The following is a 22,131-nucleotide window of genomic DNA, read 5'->3' as shown; positions in this document are numbered from 1 at the left end:
AGAGTGTCTGTGTGTTTTGTTCATTTCAAAAGGCAAATAATTCACACACTATGAACAGCAGGGGGCGCTGTGCAGGCGTACTGCCAAAAGCCACTGACTCACCACAAAGAAGAAAATGTGGCCCCGGTGAATTTGTGTGAAATGTTTTTGTTTTAGAAGCGGCAAAGTTCGATTTGAACTTTCTACTTTCAATAGACTACTTAGTTTTATTATTTATTTATTTTTACAGCAGGCCTATAAACTTTTGCTTATATTGGAGAAATATTTGATCAGTAGTGTCTGTACTTTTACAAATTAAGCCAAAACTGCACTTCAATGTGTTTAAATCTTATTTTTTGTATTTTTCCAAAGCTCTTCATTTTGGCACAGTGCATTTACTGACGTCTAATGCTTCTACAAGGCCTTGTTAGTGTTTAGCTGAGCACATTTGAGATCGCTGCCATATTAGTTTAGGATTTTCTTACAGTTGTGTTGCTCTTTCACATACAAATATGTCCCACTATGTTGCGTAGGCCATTGGAACATAAAGTCACCACATCTATCGAAACAAAGACAAAGAGAGCGGCCGTGTTTATGTTATTTCACTTTATTAAGTATCGTCTTGTCGGTCGCCGCTCGATGTCGGGGTGCGTGCGATCGGCTGGACCTCCTCGGCTCCGCTTTAGTTGGCGGCCAGGATCTGGTCCACCCAGCTGCGCAGCTCGGTGACGCGGGCGTAGACGGCGGGGGTGGAGGTGGAGCATCTGCTGCTGCCCCAGGACACGATACCCACCAGAGTCCAGGCTCCGCCCTTCTCACAGACCAGGGGGCCACCAGAGTCACCCTGTGGACGAGACAGGAGAGGGACGTGAGTGTTTAAAATGGAGCACGTTGTTACATTATTGTTGAACTTCTTAAATAGTGTGTTGAAACAATTAGTTCATTTCATTATTTCTACAACATTTACTTACTACAAAAAAAAAATGCTCGCATGAGGGCCAGCCAAGAGTAATTTGATGAATATCACATGGATTAATCTTCCTCAGTATGAGCACATAATGGATTTGCAGACCTCTTTAACAAGTATTGTTAGAAAAGAATGTCTTGGGAGTGTGCGATTTAGTTTTTCTTCACCTCCTTCTCTCATCTAGACTTACAGAACTAAACCAGATCTAAGCTTGACTGAAACTTTGCGCAGACACCATTTGTGTTCATACCCATGGATTAAAATTGATTCAGAATGTGGTTGTCCATGTGAGAATAGCCGTGAATAATAGATGTTGCACTATCAAACTGACCTTCTAACGAGAGCAAATTGTTTTTCCTGGCAACAACAGCGGCCAGGGAAGTGTATCCTTGATAAATGGAAGGCGAGTAACCCTCTCTAGCTAGAAGCAATGGATGAACACACTTTTATTCTGTCTTGTAGCCTGGCCAGCCAGCCACTCCGGCTTTCTGATCAAAAGCAGGAGCAAATTTGTAGCACATCACTAAAATGTGAAAGACTCTGTTGCTGTTTGGCTGTTGATTTGGTAGAAGAAGACAATGTTTCTCAACCTCCAGTGCGATGTATTTTAGTCGTTTTCATATTTTGCACCACCAGGTTGGAGGGACAATATGTTTCTCTCTTTGGTTAATCCACCCGGAGTCCCCGTCTCCACGTCTTCGTAAAGGAAAAGAGTGCTGGCCCGGCTACACGTCCTCGGGGTACTCACCATGCAAGAGGTGGCTCCATCTCCACTAGCGCAGATCATCACGTCGGAGATGTTGCTGCCCCAGTGTTGCTTGCACTGCGTGTTGGAGAGCAGGGGGAGGGCGGCCTGCTGCAGCTTGTTGGGAGTGTTGGCATCTGCAGAGATGAACAGAGAAACGTTTGTTCATACTCAGGTCCAAATTACTCAGGTCCAAATTACCGAACAACACACAGTGACGGTTCTGTCTGCGTGCTCATTCCTAATCAGCGGTGGTCAAAGTACTTGATTTCGTTACTTGAGTAAAAGCACAGATGCTACAAAGTCAACTGTTAAAGTGAAACCATGCACAGTCAAGTTATTACTTAAGTAAAAGAACGGAAGTATTTGCCCTAGAAAAGACTAAAGTATTTAAAGTAGAAAGAACACATTTGTTTACATCAGTGTTAGGAAAAAAATACTCCGCAGCTTTAACATGAAAACTTCGCCCGTATTCATTCTCTTTACGGCATCACTGCAGGACAAAACATCTTCCTTGTTGCCCCTGTGGCATTTGACCGTACATCTGAACAGCGCCATCTACTGATCTGGAATGTGAAAACACACATCCAAAATGGTTACTTTGGAGGTTTCATATAAATGTAGCGGAGTAGAAGGTGACCCAGCGGCTGTATGAGTGGTCAGCATGGTCTCTACATTGCTCAAGACCACTTGTTTTGTAGGTTTTCATGGTGAGATGTTTCCGTCAGCAGTAAAAACCTTCCAAACAATTGGTCCCAGAGCATCTTAGAGAGGTCTTTTTCCCCCCATAAAAAGTTGCATAATGCACTTTTAAGTAAATTTACCGCTTCTGCTTGTAATAAATCCTGAACATAGGCTATATGCATGCGAGAGTCACGTTGACTTCTGAGTGGATCCCAGTAGGCACTTGTTCTTTCTGTCTATTATTTCCTTATGAGTTAGTAGCAACATCTTGTCTAAAAAAAAAAAAAAAAGCTCAAGATTCCATGGCAGGAAGTGAGTCATAGCATCATGTTAAAAACATCGTGTCAAGAGCAAAGAATTCACCGGAGAAAACTTCAAAATGTGTTTCTGTCTTGAAGCTAACACTAATTATAATTAAAATAGCAACAACGATTTAAATGAGCCTCTCATTAAAAATAATGGGCCTGTCTTTAGTAAAAGATACTTTTTAGTTGTTTAATTTTTGTGGTGTTGTTTTTTGCCGTTAGCTCGATAAAAAGTCCTACCTCAAAAAACAGACATTTCCTGTGGTCAAGAATTTACATCCAAAGTAATGTTTTCAACAAGTAGCCAGTAACTTCGGATCAGAATCTCGCTGTCAGTGATGTTCTCTTGGACTATTCATGATTTGTGTAAGACATCGCTAATCCTCAATGGGAAAATAGCGAGAGAGGAAGGACTGCATAGAGCCTGTATCTCGTTTTAAAGTTGGTAAACAAAACTATAGCTGCTACTTCTCCCGTCCTGCTTCAAGTCTTGGTTTAGTCGTAGAATGAAGTTCCTCCTCACCGTTGTATCTCATCAGGCCCCATCCGGAGGTGACACAGGTCGTGCCGGCGGCGAAAGAGTCGCTGCTCTCGGCCAGGCACACGGGGGCGACATGAGCGCCCAGGCTGGCGGGTCTGGACAGCTTGATCAGGGCGATGTCGTTGTTGATGGTGTAGGCGTTCCAGTTGGGGTGGGTGAACACCTGTGGGACACATTGGTTATCTTGAAATAGGGTTGCACGACAAACAACCTCCAAGAAGCCACAAGCTCACATTCATCTCAAGGATTAAAACCACGCCCCAATCCTTCTGCATCTGTGTACATGACCTTTGCTCAACGCCCCCTATTTTGGACGTGGAGTTACACCAACATGTGCGTTGGGTCTTACCTTGGCGGGATTGATCTTCTGGACGGCCTCAGTGGTGCCGTAGCCCCTGTCATGCTCTCCAATGTTCACAACGTGGTAGGTTCTGAAGTGACAGACACAGGAGTGAGATCAAACTAAAGGCACATAAATTAGATTATACATCGTCCCATTCTGTCCCGATGGCACCAGTGGCAATACCAATATCCGAGTCATGCGTGTATAGACTATCCATTCAGCTAAATGGAAAATGCTTGAGCTACTGCCAGTGTGTTAGGCCATTGAGTTCGACGGCGTGACGTCATGACCACGTGACTGTCATGGCAACAGACAGTGCCATATTAAATTAGACATTTCTCGCAAAATCGACTTTCTTAGGCAGACCTGGAGTAGTGTTTCACCACATTCACGCAGTTTTGAGTTAAATCCTCGGACGAAGATGTTAAATTTTGTTGTTTCTTCTTCTACGGTGTCGGTGCCTCGTTCTGTACTTTCAGATTACACTCACGTCATTGAGACAAAAACTGTCCTCCACATTTTTAAAGTACATAATCACACATTATCGACTCTGAGCCGTTCCGTGCTCGACACTCTGCTGGAGCTGCTAATGTCCAACCTGGACGTTTTTTTTTTTTAAGATAATTATTCCTACAGCTGCCAGTAGGAGGAGCCCCAGTCACGATTCTCACCAGCTCTTTAGTCTGCATTTCATTGTTCCTGTTTAATTCTTACAGAGACATATTTTCGAATTGTAAAACAGAAAATAGCAAAGCTAAGGCTCCAAAATGAGATTTTTAAGTTTATTTTTAGGCTCCATAAGCATGACATGTCCACTTTAAACTATATGACCGAAGTGCACATTGTTAGGCGCAGGCTCAGACAGCTAATGGCGTTTCTTTGATTTTATACTGCCCACCACCGTCAATACTTACAAACAATGAAAGGGTCTCCTAGGCCAGTTCACGGTGCACATTTGCATCATGTTCAGGAGCTCTGACATTTGCAGAACTCAGAAGGTCAACTGTTTAATGATTTGATTCTTGGCGTAAAAAAAGTTTTGGAGCTTTGGAGCTTGTGTTGCAAAGGGAGATCAGTGTCACTGACCTGACGTTGCAGTGGGCAGCGGTCACCACCCAGTTCTCGTTGATGAGGGAACCACCGCAGAAGTGGAAACCACTGGATTGCTGAGAAACCACAGGCCGTTAGACTCCGATTTTTTTTTAATTCTTTGAAGTCATCCAAGTTTTGTATTGTTTTTTATGTTTCTCACCTGAAGGGACACCTGCCAGGGCCAGGAGTGGGGCACAGCCTCCTCACCATTCACAATGCGGGCGTAGCCAGACACCACAGGGCGAATGGAAGGAACGCCGCACCCTGAAACACAGACAAAACGTAACTTTGAGACTGGACTGTCGGGCTCTCAATCTGTGGTATGGGCTGCCTTTTTCTTGGGTGTTTCAAGTCAAAGGCTTCAGCCCTTTCTGCAGAGCAACCCCCATGAGGACAACGTCAAGTCTGCCTGCCAATAAGAGTTGGATCTCTCCCTCAGTGTGGTTTTCCTCACAGTTTCTCTTAGGTTTATCTTGCCAATAAGAAATGTCTAATAACAGCACACTATTCTTTTAGACCAGAACTCTTCAATGGGAGTTCTGGTCTTCAATAAACGCCAATGTTTCTACAGCAACGCCTCCCATCCATCATTAGTCATAAATGTAAAGTCTGTTTGTCGAGTGCAGAGTCTCACCGTAGGTGGCGCCGACGAAGGCGAGGCAGGAGAGGATCCACAGGAAGGCCATGGCTCGATCATAACTCTCTCCGAAACTCCTCCGCTTTTTATACCGTGCGAGGGTCGCGGCGCCGGGCTGCGATTGGACCGTTTCCGAGGGCTAAGAGCGCTCTGATTGGCTGCGGCGGTGGGACCAGAGGGTGAGACGAGGACAGGTGTGAGGCTGGGACAACGGTGAGATACTGAACGCAAGGATTTATATGCAAAAAGTAGACAATGGAATACTAAGTCATCTGAATTTGCTTTCTTATGTAATGCAATAACAATCAATATGTATATATATATAATGTATAATATAAGACTGGCATTAACATGAATTCAATTAAGATTTTCCGTTTTCCGTTGAAGCAGTGTTTCCAGAGTCTGTTAAAATGGCTATTATCTTGTGTTATTCATCATGATTTCAGTTTTTCAGGCTCATTTAATGCTTATTCAGCAACAATTTATGGGGAAAATACAGTATTTTACATTACATATTGTATAACAAACTCAGGTCTGAAAATCTTTAAAAAAAACAACACACATTTTTTCGGGCACTTGTCGCTTGTTGATCTTGGCAGTGCTGACTGGAGCTGTCCCCAAACGCTCTGACGGTCCGTGAACGTGGCATCTGTCTTTTTCCAGGAGCGTTTCCAGATCAAATAAAACACAGAGAAACACACCGCTTTCAGAAATGTACAGTTTTTCATATGACAAACTTTTTTTTTGGGGGGGGGAGACATTGTTGTTTTGCACAATCTTTTTTATCGATTGAGAAAGGTTTTTTTGGGCAGAAAAATTATATTTATTAGAAGTTTTAAGCTACAGACAGGAAGTGACATAGATAGAGGTAAAGCTTCATAGCAGTTTGACTCATTTCCCATTGGCATATTTTGTTTTGCCTCTGTCTATGTCACTTCCTGTCAGTGTGCAATAAGGAAGTGAAACTATAAACATGACAGAAATGATCCAACAAAATAAAGTTGAGTAAAATGTTTAGTAAAATTTTTAACATGTCTGAGGACCTGTGCTTTACTCGGGGAGTGTTTTTGTTGAGAACTCGAAAGATGAACATAATACTTTCTCCTCCACAGTATGTCTATGAAGGCTCCGATATAGAAAAGTAAATGTGTCCGTGTGTTTGGTTCATTTGCTGTGCAGATGAACTTTCAGATGCCACCGACTCACAACGCGGAAGAAGGTTTGTTCCCGTCATGTTGTGGTGCAGAGCGGAATTCAAGATACATGTTCATGTACACTGCATTCCAAATTATTATGCAAATTGGATTTTTGTGTCAAAAAGGTAAAAAAAAAAAACAATAATAATGAAACTCATGGATGGTATCGTGTCTTGGGGCTCTATGAATCACTGACATTAATCTCAGAGACCTGGGATGATTCGTTTTCAGGTTAAGCCCAGTTAAGGGAAAAACTACTGAAAAAGGGTGTTGCACTTTATTATGCAGATCATCATTTTCAAGCAATATGGGAAAGAAAAAGGGTCTTTCTGCTGATGAAAAGCGTGAAATAGTTGAATGCCTTGGTCTAGGTATGAAAACCTTCGATATTTAATGAAAGATTAAGCGTAATCATCGTTCTGATAAGAGATTTGTGGATGATTCAGAGCACACTCCGGTTTGTGCAGATAATGGCACAATATGGACGGTTTCTGCCAGACAAACACATCAGATTAGGAGAACAGCTGCTACAAAGCAGCATACAGGTATTTGTAGCTGCTGGTGCCTCTGGAGTCTCCCAAACATCAAGGTGTAGGACCCTCCAGAGGCATAAACCTTCTATCCGGGCCTCCCCTAAACTGTTCATTGAAGCTGACGAGCAGAAACGGCTGCAGTGGCTCAGAAATACATGAAGACTCATTTTCAAACAGTCTTGTTCACTGATAAGGCCGTGTAACCCTGGATGGTCAGATCACTGGAGTAGTGGATGGTTTGTGAATGGCCACAGTCCCAACAAGGCTGTGACGTCAGTAAAGAGGTGGCGGAGTCATGTTTTGGGCCAGAGTCATTAGGAGAGAGCTGGTCGGCCCCATTAGGCGCCTTTTGGCTCCCTGAAGGTGTGAAAATGACCTTTGAAAAATATGTGGAGTTTCTGACTGACAACTGTCTTCTATGCTACAAAAAGAAGAGCCGTGCTTTCCCTAACAAGATCCTCTTCATGCATGACAACGGACCACGTCATACTGTAAAGAATACCTCTGCATCACTGGCTGCTAGGGGCCTGTTGAGAACCTTTGGAGCCTCAACAAAAAAAAACTTCTATGAGGGTGGGAGGCAGTTTTCATCCAAACGGCAGCTCTGGGAGGCTATTCTGACATCCTGCAAAGAAATCCAAGCAGAAACTGTCCAAAAACTCTCAAGTTTAATGGATTTGAGAATTTTAAAGCTGCTATCACACAAGGGCTCCTATGGTAAAATATAACTTGACCTGTTAATATTTTTTTGATTGAAATAGCTTTTGATTGTCAAAATGTTTGGACTCGGTTTATGGTTAATCTCTTAACCCCCACCTTAACTGAGCGCATTTTCTCCGGCTTTACCCAAATCTAAAAGCGTCTGCACTGGAGAGTAACAGTGTAACGTCTCATTTGAAAGCTAAGGCCGATAAAACTGTTGGCAACTTTTTTGTCACGTTGTCGCTGTGTTTTTACCCTTTTCTTGTCTCTTTTTGATGTGTTTTTGTTGCTTTACTGTTGTTTTTTGTCGTTGCTTTGGAAAGAAGCTTTCAGAGAGGTAAATATCTCTGTAGTGGCTGGACTCATAGAAATTAAACGGAGAAGCGCTGTTCAATTCGAGCGTGTGCGGACAGTTAGCAAGTTGGCTAGACAGAGTCCGTTAGCCTGTCCAATGTATTTTTCCTATAGCCATTAGCATCAGCTACCAAACACCGCACATTCTGAAGGATTCAGATGTTTTCAGTTGTTGCTAGCCCAGTGACCACATCTAAGTGAGGTCAAGGCCTCCTTAGAAATCATTCTTGAATGTGCAGACCTTTGGAGATATTACTTTAGATACAAATTAAATTAGCGTCAGGTTTCTGCTTTTTCTGAGGTCAGATACAGTGGCCACTAAACATCATCTTATAAGATGTTAATGAAAAAGAAACCACAGACATTACATAAATGCCATGAAAAGGACAAAGCGTACCTTGCCATGCTTTAGTATTGCGCCTGGCTTTCCCATTCATTTGTTTGCGGATGGAGCGTTCAATTTGAACTGATCCGGGATTCAGAAAATGTGCAACAGTCGGCGCAGAAAGCTAAAGGCATTTCTATGATTTCTGTGGCTGGACCTATATCCAAATGACACAAAAACTGTCTCAAAGTTCAGCGTCTTCTCTCTCAGCACAGGTCACATGACTGTCTCATGAAGTGTCCAAAAGTGGAGACGGTGTTCAAAACAATGTGCTTGATGAAAGGACTTTAAGGACATCAGACAAATGTGGCAAGTTTGTAAATCCAGTCACTTCCAAACAATGATCAGGGAGAATTCTGACTGAAATTATATGACAATTTGGAATTTTGTCAACGCCCTGGAAATTCACCTCTCGGTCCAAGCCCAATTTTATCTTCACCCCCAGCTTTTCCCCGTTCTACCACGTTTCATCCAGTCAAACAAAGACAAAGAGAGTGGCTGTATTGGATGTCATGTTCACTTTATTCAGTATCGTCTTGTCGGTCGCTGCTCGATGTCGGGGTGCGTGCGATCGGCCGGACCTCCTCGGCTCCGCTTTAGTTGGCGGCCAGGGTCTGGTCCACCCAGCTGCGCAGCTCGGTGACGCGGGCGTAGACGGCGGGGGTGGAGGTGGAGCATCTGCTGCTGCCCCAGGACACGATACCCACCAGAGTCCAGGCTCCGGCCTTCTCACAGACCAGGGGGCCACCAGAGTCACCCTGTGGACAGATAGGAGAGGGCCGTGAGTGTTTAGGTTTGGTTAGACGTGGCAAAAAACAATAAAATGGTGGAGCTTAGTGTTTTGCGTTTTAGATGTAAGGATTTATGTTTTTCTTTTCTAGTAGTGGAACGAAATGTGTTTTGTCCTTTCCAGAGTATTGCAGGTGTTTGTGGAGAAAATAGTATTAATAGTGACCTTGAAAAGTGACCCTGCAAGTGGGGAAATGTGCCTATAAAGTTGTCCCTGTCCAGCTAACACCACTTGTGGTCACTTTGGAGATGAAGTTATTTTGATTTGGATTTTAGCCACTGTCTTATAATACTGATTATTGTATTGTAAGATTTATTCGGACCATAAACAAAACACAAACTCATACGAACTCAAAATACAACCTGCCATGATTGTGGCAGTTGTGAGCTCAATATCAAATGTGCAGCTCAATACATTTACGTCTTAGTACAAACAATTTTGTTTTACCTTTTGCACATTTTAAATTAGGCTGTCCAAAAAGGAGTGGGGGGAAGTAGACACTTACTTAGTCCCACCCCTTTTAAGTACTGTCAGTCTCTTGTTCTATTTACTTTTTAGGCTTCCAAGTTGTCATATACAGTGTGAATACTCCCTACCAATCAACATCAGGTTTACAACACAACAGCTGAACATGAACAGTCAGAGATTTTCTTCTGATACATACTTAGAGAATATCCATTCCTTGTATTGATATTCAAACTGTCTGATATTTGGACATCGTTTGAGGTCTACGTGTAATTTATTCCATATTTTAGGACCACGAACGGACACATTTTTCTGGATGTCAGGGCATGGGCAATTTTAAAGTGATCCAAGCCTTACATTATATTTTCCTTCTCTTTCAGAAATCAACTGCTGATTTTTTTTAGAGGTAGTTGCTTATTTTTAAGCTTTGTACATGAATTGAGCAGTTTTAAAAGTGATCATGTCTTGAAGTTTTAGAATCTTGGCTTTAATAAACAGTGGATTGGTGTGGTCTCGGTAACCAGCGTCATACATTGTTCCTATTGCTCTTTTTTGAAGGATGAATATTGGTTGTAAAGCAGTTTTATAATTATTACCCCAAATTTCAGCACAAGTAAGGCGAGAGAAGAGAAAAATGAAGCGTTTGTAAAGCCCTTGAATTTAAGACATGCTTGGCCTTGCTTGATACAGCTATACTTTTTGCTACTTTTTTATGTATATATTGAATATGCGCTTTCCAGTTTATTTTTTCGTCTATAATGACGCCTAAGAATTTTATCTCTTTAACACATTCTATATTTACCCCCTGTATATTTAACTGTACCTGTACATCACCTTTATAATTCCCAAATTACATTATCTTTGTTTTTGTCAAATTTAGTGATAATTTGTTGATATCAAACTAAGTCATTAGCTTAATCATTTCGCTACTTATTTACTACTTAAGTAAGTTCCCCTCCTGGACTCGTTTAGCTGATTCCTGCCGCTCTTCCCCAGCAGCCGTGGCTCTGTCCCAGGGCTATACTCACCATGCAGGAGGTGGCTCCATCTCCACCGGCGCAGATCATCACGCCGGAGATGTTGCTGCCCCAGTGTTTCTTGCACTGCTCATTGGAGAGCAGGGGGAGGGCGGCCTGCTGCAGCTTGTTGGGAGTGCTGGGAGCTACAGAGGAGAACAGAGAAACGGGGCTAAAGTTAGTAAACGGAGCTTTCGCGTCACAGTTTAAGAACTAGACTTAGGTTTCTCCTCACCGTTGTATCTCATCAGGCCCCATCCGGAGGTGACACATTTCATGCCGGCCTCGAAAGAGTCGCTGCTCTCAGCCATGCACACGGGGGACACGTTGGCGCTCATCTTGGCGGGGGTGGACAGCTTGATCAGGGAGATGTCGTTGTTGATGGTGCGGGGGTTCCACTTGGGATGGGTGAACACCTTCAGGACACAACAGAGTTAGAGTTAGAAGGAATTAGTCTGTGGTGTAGTCCATTTTTTCTTTCTCCTGATATCTAAAGTCTTACCTGGGCGGGCTTGATCTTCTGGACGACCTCAGTGGTGCCGTAGCCCTTGTCGTGCTCTCCAATGTTCACAACGTGGTAGGTTCTGAAGGGAGAGAGAGTTAGAAACAAAGTCATATTAAACGGTGGTGAGAAGACAAATTGGGCTCCATTTGTTCAAGTAAGTCACAGTAATGCAAAATGAGGATCGCTTTCATTGTAATTAGGAATTCAAAACTAAATATCTGAAGGCACCGTGAGCATTAGATGGTGAAACTTTACCAAAATGATGTCCATTACATGAAAGTTACAGTATGTGTCTGATCAAAAGGTCAATTAAAGACACCAAAACGGACTTTTTTCTTTAGGCAGAAAGAGATACTTTTTGCCACATTGATTAGGTTGTAAAGTCATTTGAGAAAAATCTGTAGGACTTTTACTGGCGTTGCACCCACTTACATTTACTCGACCTTGGAATGACCTCTGATTAAAAAAAGTGTTTTTCAGGAAAAGGTTTGACTTTGAGAGTATTCTAGCTTCATTTTGAACATAAGACTCTACTAAACACTGAATAATCTCCGTTTAGCTGTTCACTTTGTTAAAGGTACATTGCGTAACATTTTTAACTATACTGTTGCTGGCAAAACAAAACATGCTCCTCATGACCAGCTCAACACAGAAAATGCTTTAACTGCAGTGGGTAATCAAAGAATGGATATAGATGAGGACCTAGCCTGTTTAAATCTCAAATTCTGCTGCCTTTCATCACATCTCCATGGAAATGTGCTGGAGACGTACCCACTCCCGGTAAAGTTTACAGTCACATCTTAGGAGGGGTGAACCTCATAAATGTTTGTTTGTACATTTATGAGGTATTATTCAATGATGAAAATATCTGTGATAAAGTAAATGCTTGTATTTAAAAAGTATTTATTGGGTAAAATTCTACGCGGTGTGGCTTTAAGTTTTTGGCAGGACAAAAAAAGGTTGGGAACCACTGATGTATGAAGGGACACAGGTGTTACTCTGTGGACGACTGACCTGACGTTGCAGTGGGCAGCGGTCACCACCCAGTTCTCGTTGATGAGGGAACCACCACAGAAGTGGAAGCCATTGGATTGCTGACAAAAACAGACGGTGTTTAAGACTTTAGAATGTGTCTTCTGCAGACATATGTTTGGCTTTAGCTGGTCCTCACCTGAAGGGACACCTGCCAGGGCCAGGAGTGGGGCACGGCCTCCTCTCCGTTCACGATGCGGGCGTAGCCAGACACCACAGGGGGGACGTCGGGGACTCCGCAGCCTGGAGACGCACAAATGTGTTCAGCTCAGCATGGAAAAACAAATCATGAAGGTCCCTAGTTTTACTCTGTGCCTCTAGAGTTTTCAGAGATCGTCCCTAATCCTCCAACTGTTGTGAACAAAACTTCTGTTTCGCGACAATAAACTAGACCTTTAGGCTTTATGTGCCATGGTTACAGCATTTTCTCGGACTCCCTGATGGTATTAAGTGCACACTTTTATCCTCAACCGCTGTAAATTTTCTGTCATTCCCACCTCCATTTACCCTCCTAAACAAACAGAAACCTCGAGGCAGACATTCTTCCCGATGTAAACAACAACAACAAAACAGCACATTTGAAAGATGGCACATCTGTTAAAAGTAAAATGGCCTTGAGCTATAAAAGCAAGACAAAACTGAATGTGTGTGTTAGTGTCAGGGGTCCACATGTGACAGAATTCAAATAAGGAAACACTCTGAATGTTTTCTTTTTGCTTCAATGTCGACTCAACTGCCGCGTTTATTTAACTTTTCCTGTGGGGTTGAGGGACTTTGTCTTGCTCCTTGCTCGATGGTGCAGATTGGGAGGCAGATTTTTGTGTCAGTCAGCCCCGGGGCAGCTGTGAGTGTGGAGAGATACTGGATATTGCACTACAGAGCACACACATTTACTTAAAGGCCCTTTGCCACATTTTAATGGTCTATAAGTGGATTTGTTTTGGGGGTCCTGAATTGCTTGCATGGTAGTTTTGGGGGGTCACAGCCTAAAATGTTTGGAAACCAACATGAAACCAGACATTTCTGCCAAAAGCTGCGTTGCATAGCTAATTCTAAGGCCTTTTAGGTTCACAAAGTTTTTGTTTGCTCACTGAAAATTGTGAAATGTGCCTAAAACAAGAGCTGCACAATTTATATCACACAAAAATTATTGTATTGCAATAATAAATTAGGCCATATTTTATATTGCAGGAACCTACAGTGTTTCATGACTGACATTGATAAACCTTTTTTGCAACTAATTAATGTGCAAAAGTTACATTTTAGATGTGATTTTCAAAATGTTGGTCCTGATTTAGTGTTGAGTATTTGACAATTTTCCGAATAGCAAATTCCTTACTGTTTGTGGAGCCTACCATGTTGAAACAGTTTAGTTTAATCACTATCGCTATATTACACACTCGTATCATGTATATTGCAATTTTTTTAACAGCAGCAAAAATCTTTATAGCAAGAAATATTACAAATACGTAGAAAAAATTAGGAATGAATTTGGACCAAAAATTTAAAATGAAAACTCCCTGTTTCATTGTTGGGCCTTTAACCAAGAAAGTCCCACTTGAGATGTAAAACTCCCTTTTTCAGTGGAGTCCTGAAGAGAAAACCGTATTGTACATGTTTTTAGTGTTCAGGGAATCTGGAGCTCCCAGGGGAAATCTACGTACAGACAGAAAGGCTCCATCAGCTTGAGAACTGAACCGTCCTGCATGACCCCTAACCCTGTATAAGCCCGTGCACCAGTGAGTAAATGAACCTCCAAAATGTGGATGATGATGATGTGTGTGTGTGTGTGTGTGTGTGTGTGTGTGTGTGTGTGTGTGTGTGTGTGTGTGTGTGTGTGTGTGTGTGTGTGTGTGTGTGTGTGTGTCTTACCGTAGGCGGCGCTGACGAAGGCGAGGCAGGAGACGATCCACAGGAAGGCCATTGTGACGATGCTCTTTCTGGCCCAAAACTGCCATCTTTTATGTCCGAGGACCCCCAAGTGTCAGCCAATCAGAGCGGGCCGCTGCATGTACCCCCCCTCAGTGAGCCTATAGACGCAGCTGATTATCACTGCACAGCTCCCATAGATTAACGTACAGACGGAAAGTAGATGGTGAAACATGTGCCACAGAAATGTGATGTCAGCGTTAAACCACTGATAATGAATGAGGTTTAGGTTTTCAATATGGATTTTTCAGTAACTTCAGAGCGTGAATATGACTGATTAACGAGTATTTCTGGACTAGTTTGATCAGAAGATGAAGTACATCTATGCATAATATACACTGTGGATTATAATCATCTTTACTGGGTTGTTTTTAAATGAAACAATGACTTTTCTCAAAGTTTATATTCATTCCCTCCACACTCAGTGGTGCTAAGCTACAACAGACTGACGGGAGTGAGGCTGCGCCATAAACCCCTCTGACCACCACCATTCATTCAGGCAGTGAGTGAAGTGACCTCTCAGTTAGTGGACGGCCCACTCCACCATCTGATCCACTGAAGAGGTTCTGTCTGTCACCTGAAAGACTTCAGTAGCTTTGATGGAATTTTTCTGGACTAGAACCACAGCAGATGTCCCAGTGTTAATTTGAATAATAATGCTCTACCCGACCAATGTGACTATGAAGTGACTGTTAGATCAGACACTGTGAGTGGCAGTCCTCCATTGTGGTTGCAGCGCCTAAACTGTGGAACAGCCTGCATGTTCTCACAGATCTGTCCCTTTTTAAGCCCAGATTAAAGACTCATCTCTTCAAACTGGCTTTTAACACCTAGAACTCACTGATTTATGTCTGGGATTTAATAACTTGGGTTTTCTAAATTGTTTTATCTTTCTGTGAAGCACTTTGGTCTTTCTGGTGTTGTTTTAAAGTGCCATATAAATAAACTTTGAGAGGAACAAAGTGATCGCTTCAGTGGGTAGAGTTGTCTGTAAAGGAGCTCAGGCGCTCTTCAGGATCAAAACGTAAGCAGGCAAAAAAAGAGAAAAATCCGAAGCACACCTGAAACGCGTCGGCATGTCCACTTCATAAAGGACTTTTTTCTCTCTTTTTTGCCTATAAATAAACGTCAATTGATTGATTGATTGATTGACTGAAAAAGATTGATTAAAAAGGCTGAGACTGACAGGTGAAGAAGGAAGTCATGGAGATTCTACTGGATGGAAGAAGTAAAGATTGACACTCTCAAGAAGAAGTAGATCAACCACAGGCCTGTCCACATTCGTCACGGTCCACCGTGACTCAGAGGAACTGGGACACATATGACTCTACGAAACACAAGATTTTTTTTAAACATATATGCATAAATCATGTGATTTTATATTCACACACTGGGAGGAAAAAGTATGTGAACCCTTAAATTTCTGACTAAATTTAAAATGTGGTCTGATCTTTATTAAAATCACAAGAATGAGTAAACATTGTCTGCTTAAACGAACAATACCCAAACAATTACATGTTTTTATATATTTTTATTGGCCATATCATGTAAATATTCACAGGACATCGTGGAATAAGTAAGTGAACCCTTGGTTTCAATAGCTGGTTGACCCTCCTTTGGCAGCGATAACTTCATCCAGACGTTTCCTGTAGCTTTCTTTAGGTCATGCCTCAGCATCTCAATCAGGTTTAGGTCAGGACTTTGACTGGGTAATTCCAGAACGCATATTTTATTCTTCTGAAACCATTCTGAAGTGGATTTGCGTTTGTGCTTTGGGTCAGTGTGTTGTTGCAGCTCCATCCTCTGCTGAGCTTCAGCTGTTGGACAGATGATCTCAGCTTTTCTGCAAAATATCTCGATAAACTTGTGAATACATTTTTGTATTGATGATAGCACATTGTCCAGGCCCTGAGGCAGCAAAGCACCACCACACCATGATGCTTCCTTCCTTTCATAAACTTCAAACGTGCAGCAACGGCTTCCTCCGTGGCGTTCTCCCATGAACCCCATTCTTGTTCAATGTTTTGCATATTGTAGATGTGTTAACAGAGATGTTGGCCTGTGCCAGTGATTTCTGTAAGTCTCTAGCTGACACTCTAGGGTTCTTTTTTACCTCATTGAGTATTCTACGCTGTGCTCTTGGAGTTGTCTTTACAGGACAGCCACTCCTTGGAAGAGAAGCACTTTCTTTGAGCCCCACTGACATTTTCCCAACACCTCTGTTGTCGAAAATGCTCGATATTGTAGGCCCTTGTGTGGTAAAAATAATGAACCTGTCATTTGCATCTGGCTCAGTCACCATTTACTTCAAACACGCTTTGGTATACCCAATCCTTAAAAAGCTCAATCTTGACCCTTCGGATCCTAAAAACTATAGGCCCATATCTAAACTTCCATTTATTTCCAAAATTTTGGATACACTAGTGGCTTGCCAGCTGACCTCCTTAATGGAGCAGCACAACTTGTTTCATACTTTTCAGTCTGGTTTAGAAAATTATACTCCACTGAAACAGCTCTTATCAAAGTCTCCAGTGATGTGAAGATGGCAGCGAACTCTGGCCGCTACACAGTACTAGTCCTTCTCGATTTGACTTTTGCTTGTGACACTGTGGATCACAGTACACTGATCAACCAGCTTCATAATGAGATGGGACTATCTGGATCTGTCCTCCAGTGGTTCTCTTCCTATGTTCGTTTTGTCCTGCGGAGTGCCACAAGGGTCAGTTTTGGGCCCTATTTTGTTTTTACTATACATTTTGCCGCCGACTATGTCCAGTTGTATTGTTCTTTTAATGATGCTGAGTTCCATTGTTTGTCACTGTTAGAGTGTGTGCTCCATCAAAGACTGGCTGGCCACTAACTACTTGCAAATAAATTCAAACAAGACTGAAACGCTTATCTTTGCTCCAGACTATAAAATTCCGCTGATCTAAGAGCACCTTGGCTCCCTCGGCCCCTCTGTCAAATCCAGCCTAAGAAACCTGGGGGTTGTGTTTGACCAAGGCATGTCTTTGGAGACACACTCAAAACAGCTCATTCGAAATAGCTTTTTTCACCTTAGGAACATCTCTAAAATTCGCAAAAATGTTGTCAAAAAAGGACCTGGAAATGATTATTCATGCTTTCATATAAACAAGACTAGACTGACTGCAACTCTGTTTGTACCTGTCTGAATTAGTTTGCTCTGAACAAACTGAAAATTCTGCTGCTATAGACTTCTAACAGGTGCCCCCGAAGGTCTCATATCACTCCAGTCTTGTTGGCTTTCCATTGGCTCCCTGTAAAATTCAGGATTGATTTTAAGATTTTGTGCTGACTTTCAGAGCCTTAAACGGTCAGACCCCACAGTACATCCTGGACCTTTTGAGCCACACTCTTCAGCCCTCTGGCCAGAAGCTGCTTGTAGTCCCTAAGACTCATTAAGACCCGAGGGGACCTGCCTTTTCAGTCTGTTGCTTATTAAAGTATTATTTAAGTATTACGGCAAATACATCCGTACTGAAGTAATAACTTGACTGAGCAACTGATGCGTTTACTGGAGGAATATTTGACCAGCACCTTTACTCTTACTTAAGTAACAAAATCAAGCACAGAGTGGAGGCAAAGTCAATGAACCTCAGTCAAAAATGCCATTTGTCTATATGTTATATGATGTGTCTAAGAGAGTCTGTATTTTTGGCATTTTGTGTGGAAAACTGATGTTAATGAGAGATAATTGGAATAAATTAAATTGTCACAAGCTGAGACAGGAAAATAGGTGGCACAGGTGTTGTTGGTGTATCACATTTGGCAATTGTAATCGCTGCAGCTTTTGTATCACTGTTTTCTTGTGATGTAGTGACGTAAATCTGGAATGTTTGTATCAGCCAAGACAGTCCTACAACATCCAGAGACCTAAGGTACTTGGCCTGCCGGTACCTGTCAGCTGCCTCCGGAGTCCTAAAAGCCAACATGGCTAGGTAGGACTCCTCTTCAGCTTGGCGGCATCCCTTACTTCCGGATGAGGAGAACATGGTCCACTCGGATTCCATGTGCCCATCATCCTTTGGATTATGGGAGAAGTTCTTCCGGAGGTGGGAGTTGAAGACCCCACTGACAGAGGGATCCACCAGACGTTCCCAAAAGACCCTCACAACCTATTTGGGCCTGCCAGCGGATCCAGCTCACCACCAGGTGGTGATCGGTTGACAGCTCAGCCCCTCTCTTCACCCGAGTGTCCGAGACACGCGGCCGGAGATCCGATAACACAACAACAAAGTCGTTCATCAAACTCTGGCCTAGGGAACTCTGGCCCAGAAGTCCAATAACAGAACACCACTCGGGTTCAGATTGGGGAGGCTATTCTTCCCGATCACCCCTGTCCAGGTCTCACTGTCATTGCCCACCTGGGTGTCGAAGTCCCCCAGTAGAACTTCTAAATAATGATGAAGAACGAAGAAATGATGTCATGACACTCTGGAATGTCGTCCACGCCCTTTGACAATGTCAATTGATAATTCACCCCCAGTCTCAGGCCCCAGGACAAAGACCTTTCTAATGAGTGAAACCAGTGTAGTTAGTGGGATGTTGGCTGTTCTTAAAAAGGCCTCCATCTTGTGTGTTTACTTCACATAGTTACTGACCACAAAAGCAAAGCGAGAAAGCTTCTGGAGACAGAAGCGAAACCTCTTCAGCTCAGTCAACCCAGTCCAGTCAACGAGACTCAAAGTTTCACTACAATAAGTCAGGAATGCTCTGTAATGTAGCATAAACCATTTGGACGTAAAGCATTATTTTCAATCCAAGCTTTTCCCCCGTTCTACCACTTTTCAACCATTAAAATAAAGACAAAGAGAGTGGCTGTATTGGATGTCATGTTCTATTTATTCTTTATTATTTAGTCTTTTATTCGTCTTGTCGGTCGCTGCTCGATGTCGGGGTGCGTGCGATCGGCCGGACCTCCTCGGCTCCGCTTTAGTTGGCGGCCAGGGTCTGGTCCACCCAGCTGCGCAGCTCGGTGACGCGGGCGTAGACGGCGGGGGTGGAGGTGGAGCATCTGCTGCTGCCCCAGGACACGATACCCACCAGAGTCCAGGCTCCGGACTTCTCACAGACCAGGGGGCCACCAGAGTCACCCTGTGGACGAGACAGGAGAGGGGCGTGAGTGTTTAGGTTTGGCTAGACGTGGCCACAAACAATAAAAAGGTGGAGCTTAGTGTTTTCTTTTTGAACTTTTGGAATAGCAAACATGTTGCTCCTGTGTCATAAATAGTTTCTTTAAACAGTAAAAGCCCAACTTACTTCATTTCTTTTTCTTTATCTCCAATTTTGGGTTATAAATGCATAGATTTATGATTTTCTTTTCTAGTAGTGGAACGAAAGGTGTTTTGTCCTTTCCAGAGTATTGCAGGTGTTTGTGGAGAAAATAGTAGTAATAGTGACCTTGAAAGGTGACCCTGCAAGTTGGGAAACGTGCCTATAAACTTCCCTGTTTCAGCTAACACCAGTGGTGTTAGCTGAACTTCCCTGTCCAGCTAACACCACTTGTGGTCACTTTGGAGATGAAGTTATTTACTACTTTAAGTAAGTGCCCTGGACTTGTGGAGGAGATTCCTGCCGCTCTTCCCCAGTAGCCGTGGCTCTGTCCCCGGGCTATACTCACCATGCAGGAGGTGGCTCCATCTCCACCAGCGCAGATCATCACGCCGGAGATGTTGCTGCCCCAGTGTTTCTTGCACTGCTCGTTGGAGAGCAGGGGGAGGGTGGCCTGCTGCAGCTTGTTGGGAGTGCTGGGAGCTGCAGAGAAGAACAGAGAAACAAGGCGAAAGTTAGTAAACTGAGCTTTTGCGTCACGGTTTAAGAACTAGACTTTCTCCTCACCGTTGTATCTCATCAGGCCCCATCCGGAGGTGACACATTTCATGCCGGCCTCGAAAGAGTCGCTGCTCTCGGCCATGCACACGGGGGACACGTTGGCGCTCATCTTGGCGGGGGTGGACAGCTTGATCAGGGAGATGTCGTTGTTGATGGTGCGGGGGTTCCACTTGGGATGGGTGAACACCTTCAGGACACAACAGAGTTAGAGTTAGAAGGAATTACACTGTGGTGTATTCTATTTTTCTTTCCCCTGATATCTAAAGTCTTACCTGGGCAGGCTTGATCTTCTGGACGACCTCAGTGGTGCCGTAGCCCTTGTCGTGCTCTCCAATGTTCACAACGTGGTAGGTTCTGAAGGGAGAGAGAGTTAGAAACAAAGTCATATTAAACGTTGGTGAAAAGACAAATTTGGCTCCATTTGTTCAAGGGGGTGAACTGAATAATCTTCATTTAGTTGTTCACTTTGTTGGGAACCACTGATGTATGAAGGGACACAGGTTTTACCCTGTGGACGACTGACCTGACGTTGCAGTGGGCAGCGGTCACCACCCAGTTCTCGTTGATGAGGGAACCACCGCAGAAGTGGAAGCCATTGGATTGCTGACAAAAACAGACGGCGTTTAAGACTTTAAAATGTGTCTTCTGCAGACATATGTTTGGCCTTAGCTGGTCCTCACCTGAAGGGACACCTGCCAGGGCCAGGAGTGGGGCACGGCCTCCTCTCCGTTCACGATGCGGGCGTAGCCAGACACCACAGGGGGGACGGCGGGGACTCCGCAGCCTGGAGACACACACATGTGTTCAGCTCAACATGAAGGTCCCTGGTTTCATTATGTGCCTTTACAGTTTTCAGAGATCGTCCCCATCATTCTTAAACATGCACGACCAGCTAATCCTCCAACTGTAGTGAACAAAACTTCCATATCGCGACAATAAACTAGACCTTTATTAAAAGCACGATTTAGATAAAAAACAACCTCCAAGCAGACATTTTCCTTTGAAAGATTGTTAAAAGTAGATTCTTTGAGCGTTTGTCACTGTGGAGAAAATGGCCTTGAGCTACAAAAGCAAGACAAAACAGTGAATATGTGTGGAGGTCGCCATGCACTGAGTGGGCGCCCCAACATGATTTCAAGGCATAAAAATGAAGATATTGAAACTATATTGAATACAAACGTTCACTGAAAGCGTCATACATTTGTGAATAAAGGCTGAATTGTAAAGTAAACTCAATGAAACTATTATCTTAAGTGCCAAAAACTCTTCTAAAAAGAAAGTCCTGAATTGATTGCATTTCCCCCCCCAAAAAGGGGAAAAAAAAGAAAAAGCTGTGTGTTACATCTTGACCATTAAAGTTGCGAAACAAACCTTAAAACTCTTCCTTAAAGTTGTAAAAATTAAGAATGAATTTGGACTGAAAGTAACAATTTAAACTCTTAACATTCCCTGTTTCATTGTTTGTTGGGCCTTTAACCAAGAAAGTCCCATTTGAGATGTGCAACTCCCTTTTACAGGGGAGTCCTGGCCCTAGAGAGAACCCTATTGTACATGTTTTGTGTGCGTGCGTGCGTGTGTGTGTGTGTGTGTCTCACCGTAGGCGGCGCTGACGAAGGCGAGGCAGGAGACGATCCACAGGAAGGCCATTGTGACGATGCTCTTTCTGGCCCAAAACTGCCATCTTTTATGTCCTGGGTCCCCCAAGTGTCAGCCAATCAGAGCAGGGTGCTGCATGTACCCCCCCTCAGTGAGCCTATAGACGCAGCTGACTATCACTGCACAGCTCCCATAGACGTAACGTACAGACGGAAAGTAGATGGTGAATGTAAACATGTGCCACAGAAATGTGATGTCAGCGCTAAACCACTGATAATGAATGAGGTTTAGGATTTCAATATGGATATTTCAGTCAACACTAACTTCAGAGCATTAAAATTACTGATTGACCAGTAATTGTATGCATATTATTCACTGTCTCAAGTGACCTCTCAGTCATTGGCCGGCTCCACCATCTGAGCCACTGAAGACGTGCTGTCTGTCACCTGAAAGACTTCAGTGGCTTTGATGGAATTCTTCTG

The 22,131-nt window shown here is 43.3% G+C and overlaps 3 protein-coding genes across 3 annotated transcripts; all 3 read right to left on the bottom strand.

Moving 5' to 3' along the window:
• Window positions 1–570: 570 nt before the first annotated feature.
• Window positions 571–5,348, bottom strand: LOC306961956 (chymotrypsin B-like). Its single transcript, XM_079554932.1, has 7 exons — window positions 5,291–5,348; window positions 4,817–4,920; window positions 4,651–4,730; window positions 3,571–3,652; window positions 3,204–3,384; window positions 1,695–1,828; window positions 571–823 (listed from the first exon to the last, which is right to left on the bottom strand). The coding sequence occupies exons 1-7, from the start codon at window positions 5,340–5,342 to the stop codon at window positions 662–664; spliced, it is 795 nt and encodes a 264-aa protein (XP_079411058.1). The 5' UTR covers window positions 5,343–5,348; the 3' UTR covers window positions 571–661.
• Window positions 5,349–8,984: 3,636 nt separating this feature from the next.
• LOC306961958 (chymotrypsin B-like) lies at window positions 8,985–14,195 on the bottom strand (the record flags this gene model as incomplete). The annotated part of the gene is made up of 7 exons (XM_079554934.1): window positions 8,985–9,221; window positions 10,747–10,880; window positions 10,970–11,150; window positions 11,237–11,318; window positions 12,254–12,333; window positions 12,411–12,514; window positions 14,144–14,195. The coding sequence occupies 7 exons, from the start codon at window positions 14,193–14,195 to the stop codon at window positions 9,060–9,062; spliced, it is 795 nt and encodes a 264-aa protein (XP_079411060.1). The 3' UTR covers window positions 8,985–9,059.
• A 4,898-nt stretch (window positions 14,196–19,093) lies between these two features.
• LOC306961957 (chymotrypsin B-like) lies at window positions 19,094–21,733 on the bottom strand. The gene is made up of 7 exons (XM_079554933.1): window positions 21,649–21,733; window positions 20,734–20,837; window positions 20,577–20,656; window positions 20,326–20,407; window positions 20,060–20,240; window positions 19,842–19,975; window positions 19,094–19,315 (listed from the first exon to the last, which is right to left on the bottom strand). Exons 1-7 carry the CDS (start codon window positions 21,698–21,700, stop codon window positions 19,154–19,156), a joined length of 795 nt encoding a protein of 264 aa, XP_079411059.1. The 5' UTR covers window positions 21,701–21,733; the 3' UTR covers window positions 19,094–19,153.
• Window positions 21,734–22,131: the final 398 nt, after the last annotated feature.

Source organism: Gobius niger, assembly GCF_951799975.1.
Source record: "Gobius niger genome assembly, chromosome: 4".
Taxonomy (NCBI): Eukaryota; Metazoa; Chordata; class Actinopteri; order Gobiiformes; family Gobiidae; genus Gobius; species Gobius niger.
This window is presented reverse-complemented; position numbering and strand designations above follow the sequence as displayed.

Bases quoted from the DNA above. Each gene is read 5' to 3' on its own strand.
- LOC306961957 (XM_079554933.1), bottom strand. From the start codon at position 21,700: ATGGCCTTCCTGTGGATCGTCTCCTGCCTCGCCTTCGTCAGCGCCGCC. The intron at 20,838-21,648 runs GTGAGACACACA...GTGTGTCTCCAG, and splicing joins CTTCGTCAGCGCCGCCTACG to GCTGCGGAGTCCCCGCCGTC. The intron at 20,241-20,325 runs GTAAGACTTTAG...TGTGTCCTGAAG, and splicing joins AGAAGATCAAGCCTGCCCAG to GTGTTCACCCATCCCAAGTG.
- LOC306961956 (XM_079554932.1), bottom strand. From the start codon at position 5,342: ATGGCCTTCCTGTGGATCCTCTCCTGCCTCGCCTTCGTCGGCGCCACC. The intron at 3,653-4,650 runs GTCAGTGACACT...CTGTCACTTCAG, and splicing joins GCTGCCCACTGCAACGTCAG to AACCTACCACGTTGTGAACA. The intron at 1,829-3,203 runs GTGAGGAGGAAC...TCATCTCTGCAG, and splicing joins GGGCCTGATGAGATACAACG to ATGCCAACACTCCCAACAAG.